At 40.1% G+C, this 6,931-nt stretch overlaps 1 protein-coding gene across 1 annotated transcript; it reads left to right on the forward strand.

Annotated features, from left to right (window-relative positions):
- Window positions 1-473: 473 nt before the first annotated feature.
- Window positions 474-5,194, forward strand: ppp1r17 (protein phosphatase 1 regulatory subunit 17). Its single transcript, XM_031300176.2, has 4 exons — window positions 474-554; window positions 1,128-1,218; window positions 2,238-2,390; window positions 5,053-5,194. The coding sequence occupies exons 2-4, from the start codon at window positions 1,149-1,151 to the stop codon at window positions 5,121-5,123; spliced, it is 294 nt and encodes a 97-aa protein (XP_031156036.1). The 5' UTR covers window positions 474-554; window positions 1,128-1,148; the 3' UTR covers window positions 5,124-5,194.
- The last annotated feature ends 1,737 nt before the right edge of the window (window positions 5,195-6,931 follow it).

Below are 6,931 nucleotides of genomic sequence, written 5' to 3' on the forward strand. Positions count from 1 at the left end.
AGAAAGCAGTTGAAAATGTGGGAATCTGTGTCAAATTTGAACATCCTGTCCATCCACTTGAATAGGTCAAATTTGCCTGCAAAATGTTGTATATTTTGGAAATTATGTAAGTTATGAAAAATCTGTATACAAGCAGGAATGTCCTAATTGAGCTGAAAATTTTGATGTTTGAATGAGGTTTCTATTTTGAAAAATGTGGAAGGAGTAGCAGAACATAGGTTGTGAATGCCATCAGCATTCCAATAAATAAGCTAATTAGAAAGATGTGGAACTTCTTTCGGAATATAACAGTTGGAAACGTACATAACAATATGTATCGCATATTTCATGAACACATGAAGTATAATATGAGGGTGCATTCAGATGGCCATTCTCTTGGGAGTAGCTAACAAGACATCTATTGATATTCAGCAGCCCTTCCGTAGCTCTCCTGCCTGTGGGGGGTGGGGTTGGGCAGATGGTAGCTGCAGAGGAGAGAGGATGCTCCTCCTCCAAGCTTTATAACCCAGAGGGACACTGCTCCAGCCCGTCAGTCTGACACTGCTGAGACTGAGGTAAGAACACACTTTCATTCTTTCTTCGGCAGGGCTGTTTGTTTTTTTTGTCTTAATTTGAATGTGTATTCCTCTTTTAGCTCGAGTTATCTCATGCTTTTGTTTTCCCTTTTGTTGCTTCTCTGTTATTTATTTGCAGCCATGTTCTTTATCACTTTACCGCTTTTCTTTCTATTTAGTTCTTCTGGTTTTCTCTTCCTTATCCATTCAGAAAATCACATACAATTGCATCTACTTGACAAAATGCTAAAACACATGTTGTATTTGGACATGTTAAATGTTTAAAGGTATAAAAGCGAGGTATATAAGGCAATGATGAAGCTTGCAGAGACAAAGAACTCCCGTGTGAATGTGGTGATTTGATCAAAGCTTGTGTTGATGCAGTTTCATCTAAAAGTAAAGCAGATGTGTCAGAGAGGCAGACACCTACGCACGCACGCACACAGCCCTAAAGTGCGTTATCCTTTGTTAGTGTCATAAGGTCCACTAATGAATAATGGATTGTGATTGTGTGTGTGTGTGTGTGTGTGTGTGTGTGTGTGTGTGTGTGTTTGTGTTATGTGATCTGTGTAGAAAGCCCCGAGGGCCTCAGAGATGACGACTGGCTGTATGAGGTCGACCCTGGAGCCTGAACAGCGACTGATGACACAGGAGAGCAAACACTGTAAGCACAGAGCTCTGGCCATTTTTTTCAAATAATAGTCATATGTTTCAAATTTAAACTTTAAATTATAATACAAATTCTTACAGACAAATTGCAACTCTGCCAGTTAGGGATGGGTATCGTTAGGATTTTATCAATACCGATATCAATACCAATGCTTAGCAATACACTCATCTGTATATCATTTGGAGACAAAAAATATAGACATGAGAAGATTTGTTATTTTAATTTTCGCAGTAATACATTAAATTGTTTCCTGTATAGCCTATATAATGAGGGAGAAGCAAGTGCTACAAATGTCTGGTCTAACAACTATAATCAATAGAAAATGTGCTTTTCTCTAGTTGTCAGAACAGCTCACACTAAGTACAGCTGAGCAGCTTGTGACTAAAATGAGAATCGCTGGTCCACCTTAAAGATCAGCCCACCTTAAGTTAGCCTTAAGGTGGACTTAGATAACCTGACGCGCCAGATAGTTTGTTAACACTAAACAATCTAAGAAGCCCTCTTTGGAAGCTGTTTAGAAAGGGGCTGGCAGGTGACCGCGGTGGTTGTTTTAATCACGTGACATTGTATTTAACATAATGGTCTCAATTTTATTACTACTATTACTAGCAACAAAAATTAGTGGGTAGGGTCGGCTAGTGGATCATGGATCGGCTTAAAATGACAACAACAAACAGACAAAAACCAAGCTGAAACTAATAGCTAGCTGCATGGCTTGATGCAGTAGAGTAAATGGGAAAATAGGTTTAGTTTTGTTGTGATCTGGATGAACTGACCCTCTAAAAAGCAACGGATCAACTCTGTTTTAGAACAAAAAAATAAGCAGAAATGCTGTCTTAGACAGCGTTAGCTGTTCTAGACAGAATGACCACCTTTAAATATTTGTATTGTTTCATCCACTAACAGGTGTGAATAAAAACAGAGCTGTTATTTAAGTTCCCTTCTTTTGTAAAAGTTTGTCTCTTCTACAGAGTTGATTGACAATGTTAACAGTTTGTCTGGCTGTGTGACAGACAAGGAGGCGCGGGAGAGCCTGGTGGACAGGAAGTCAGAGATGAAGGACGGTGAAGAAGAGGCCCTTTGCGCACAGAATCAGGAGGCAGATCAGAAGAAGAAACCTCGCAGAAAAGACACACCTGTCCTCAACTCTCATCCACATATACCAGGTCTGTGTCACCTAAGAATGGTACATGTATTTTGTGATTATTATTAACAGGGATCTGTGCTGCCTTTTGAAGCTTTGTGTCTACAATATTACATCTATTTATATAGGTTTCTGATTACCTTCCAAACCAACCCTTATGGGCACCACAGTTAAGCTTTAAATAGGTTTAGACAAAAAGATATTTGTTAAAGTTAGGAAAAGAGAATGGTTTGGGGTAAAATACGTAATTTGTTAACATTAGAAAACTCTTTGCCATGGTTAAGCAAAGAAGGGGGTTATGATTTGAACATTCAATACATTGGGTATACTAGGACAAAATAATCTTAAACCAGGCTTCACTTATAAGCTTTTACTGGGGCTTTCAACCACATCTTATGGTTGTCATCAGCTATTGACAATGGTTTGGCTGTCATCTTGTGATCTAAGTATGAAACTTTGGTCGCGTGATAACTGGTGGCAGTATATGAGGAGAGCACTCTGACTCCTGAGCTGCATCTCATGTTGCTTAAATTGCATTGTCTCCCTTCCTTGTGTCTTAGTCCCTCCCACCGCGGAGGCAGGGGAGAGACGCGAGGAAATCAGGAGAGAGGCAACAAGCAAATGTGTTTGAGGGATGAGACGTCACATGAATTCGTCAGCTGTTTGGGCGGAGTTAGCAACTCCTTCAGCTGTGTGGCTTCCAGGAAGGCTGCTCTCGCGTATCCTCTGCTATAGCTCCTCGATGACCCCTCCTCAATGCTCGCTCCTCACTCCTCAGGGCAGAAATAAGAGCTTTGAGACGGCCTTCAGAGAGTAGGGACAGAACAACTTCCGGTTCAGCCGAGGATCGAGGAGTGAGGACCAAGGAGCTATTAAATAAGGGCCATGGGATGTACCCCTAGTCGAGGACCTTTGAACTCTTCCCAGTGGATGCTGTGAGTGGTTTTGGTCTGGTGTTCAAAATAGGGCGGCACAATACATTGTTTTTTATTGTCATCGCAATATCAACTTGTGCAATAAACACATCACAAAAGCTGTGACATATCGCGAAAGACACTCAAGACACTGAAAGAAAATATCAGCAGAAAACGCACTTTAAAATGCATTCTTTATTTAGTGCTGCCTTTAATATTCAATTCAATGTTCAATTTGTTCAATAGAAGAATGTTGGAAATGATTTCCTTTCATTTGTATTAATTTGAACACGCAATTTGCAGTGATGCCAACTTTTTTCCAATGAAAGTAGCTAGCACTAGCTCTAAAAGTCGCTAAAAGTAACTAGATGACACTATATGGTCATTTGCATATTGGTGACATCATTAAGCAATAATTTGCATAAAGCTTAGTGGTATGTCAGCAAGGTCGATAGAAAAATAAATCTTTGGCCAAATAATCACACACTCACTACAGGAATTTATATTACATTATAATTATTACTTAGGTAGCCTATATTTGAAGTGAAGAATTTTTTATAAAAGGGAGGGAGAAAGATCAATGAAGAATTCTTAAATAATGCTGGCTTGCCCAGGGCCAGGCCAGCTCAGCGGAGTCTTTCTCCCATCCCCTCTCGTACCTACACCAGCCCCCGCGCCCTGTCCCCCCTCCCCTTCTACCTGCCTGCGCAGTGCTGCTGCACATGAGGAGAGACCAGAAGAGAGAGGGGAATGTTTTGGCGGCCACAAGAGAGAAAGGCCGAAGCCTCATTAAGCTTCATGAACCATTTTCTTTATTTTCTGAGCCCACTAGATCGCGATCTCTGTTCAACAAAGGGTTGAAAGCACACTGAAACGCTTCCTTGGGCCTTTTTATTTTTAAACCAAGAGCGCCATCTATTGGGTTCAACAAATACAACTAATAGTTGATGAAGCTCCATTTGGACACCACTACCCATCAGTTATGATGACATTGCACCCGCCAAGGTAATTGGTGAGATCTGGCCTGGGGACATGGCAAAATCACTTCAGCAAAGTCCTTCAAGTCAAGAAACGATCAGACTATGTTTATTCACATGATCTAAGTCACTTCATTTAGGCCCCAAACTGAAAGTGAGTGAATTTTGCTAATCATCACTCACTGCATAGGAAAATCTCAGCAACTACAACATGTACAGTCATTCACAGTTGAAGCAGGAAGTGGCTTTCTAAGTTTGGGTCACCTTTAGTTTTGTATCAAACAAGTTGAACTAAGGCTTGACAATATATCTGTATCATATCGGCATTGATGTATGAGGCTAGATATATTCTTAGATTTTGGATATCGTAACATTGTAACACAAGTGTTGTCATTTCCTGGTTTTAAAGGCTACATTACAGTAAAGTGATGTCATTTTCTGAACTTGCCAGACTGTTGTAGCTGTTTTATTATTTGCCTTTACCCACTTAGTCATTGTATCCACATTATTTGGGATTATTTATCTAAAATCTCATTGTGTTAATATTTTGTGAAAGCACCAATAGTCAACCCTACAAATATCGACCGCGATATCGATGTATTTGGTCAAAAATATCGTGATATTCGATCTTTCCAATATTGCCCAGCTCTAAGTTGAACTAACCTGCCGATTTGTGTCAAACCTGTTTGATTGTCTGACTGCTCCTGTTACCTGTCAACCCTCCCCAAGCAAACCTCACAGGGAACTGGTTTCTTAGTTTTGAGCTGACAACCTGTGTTCTCCTTCTCTTTAGGAGTGAGACTGCTGAAAGCCGAGAAGCAGATGGTCCACTCAGAAGATGAGGAGAAAGATTTGAAGGAATAAAGACTTTATTTAGCCTCACTTTTATTATGTTGTCAATAAATATTCAGTCTTATTAAATGTTTTGAACAAAACATTTCATTTTCTTTGGTTCACTGGCCACACACACACACACACACACACACACACACGTCACACTGAATTGACAGCTAGCTACACACGGGATGTGTGTACTTCTTGACATATTTAAGGCATTGTATGACTAGGCTACAGGACATACAGATGTTACGGGTTCCATTTCATGCGATTACGCAGTTAATGTGAGTGTAGTCTATATCCTTCGCGTTCCACTTCCGGGAACACTTCCTTTTCCCTACTTCTACATCCTTCACAATTTTCTGATTCTGCCTTTTTCAATAAGAACAATGTACTTAATAACCCTGTGTACCCTAACCTTAACGAGTAAACGTGACATCTTTTCCTTTATATCTTCTCACCCTAACCGCCTTATGAATTTTGTAATTCTCTCTACCCTTTGTATCTTTGTCCCAGATTTCCTGCCATTTAATATCAACTCTCTAATGAATGATTGATTTTACTTCTGCTCGTCCCAACCTAATGTCTAGCATATTATCATGTTTATTAGCCATTTTGTCAGCTATCTCATTTCCCTCAATAGGCTACCCACATGTGCCGGAATCCAACAAAAATGAATGTCATCTGAAGGTCCAGCACGCTACTGCATATAAAGGGAGGGTGTAATTAGTCCAACAACAGTCAGCTGAGACAATTAACTCACCTGACACTGCTCTCATGAGCCATCCCCACACCTGTCTCCACTGCAACTGATTGCAGACCACGCGCACCTCCACAGTGTACAACAACCACAGCAACGCACAGAGCTGACATAAGCCATAAACAGGCAAGAGGCCGTAAACTGTCACTAACTGCGGTAAAAACCCTGATTGAGTAATTGTAAACACGTCCAAAGAGTGGTTTTAACCCTCCTGTTGTCCTTGGGTCAAATTTGACCCGTTTACAAAAACTTTCTATATCAGAACTATGACAATTTGTTTTGTTTTTTTAAACGCTGAAAAAAGTGACCAAAATAATCAGAAAAAGTGACAAAAAAAACAGATCAAAAACATCGCCAAAGGTGACAAAAACTTAATAATAGTGACCAAAAACTTTGAAAAAAGTGACAAAAACGCCAAAGTGTAGAAAAAGACAACAACATGTTGAAATTTCAACCCAGAAAAACACAAAGTTGCAGGTCGACGGAAAGACAACACCAGGGTTAAAACCTGAATGATACCAGCATATCTGAAAATGCTAAATTCAGGGGAAAAAAAAGGCCTTGTTCGGAATATCCAAATGGAATATGCTGTTTATGACATGTTTCAAATTTGGAATATTTGGAATAATAGGGAAATATAAGTGTGCGTGTAAAAATACTCACTGTTACGCGCACCCCCCTTCTTGTTTTCTTCTCCCTTTCTGCTCTTGCGGAGCAGATGAAGTTGTGGCAACAGGTAGAGGTGGAGCATTTCTGAAGGCTGCAGACTGGGTTTGGGCTGCAGGTGGAGGTGGAGCATTTCTGGATCTAGCCGCGTTGCTACTTGTAGGCTAGGACATTATTTTATCAATGAAAAAGACATAAGAGTAATGGAACTGGCTGACTGTACCATCTGTAAAATAAATTAACATCAAAAACAGATGAGTTAGTGTATAGGCTGTAACGATATTATTAAAACAAAGATTGTGCAAAGATCAATAGCTGTAGTGTATGCAACTAAAATTCATACCCTGGGATTGATGTAGCGCTGAACCCCATCATTCAGCATAAAGACCCTTAACACTAGAACCACAAT

Source organism: Sander lucioperca, chromosome 23 (assembly GCF_008315115.2).
Source record: "Sander lucioperca isolate FBNREF2018 chromosome 23, SLUC_FBN_1.2, whole genome shotgun sequence".
Classification (NCBI taxonomy): domain Eukaryota; kingdom Metazoa; phylum Chordata; class Actinopteri; order Perciformes; family Percidae; genus Sander; species Sander lucioperca.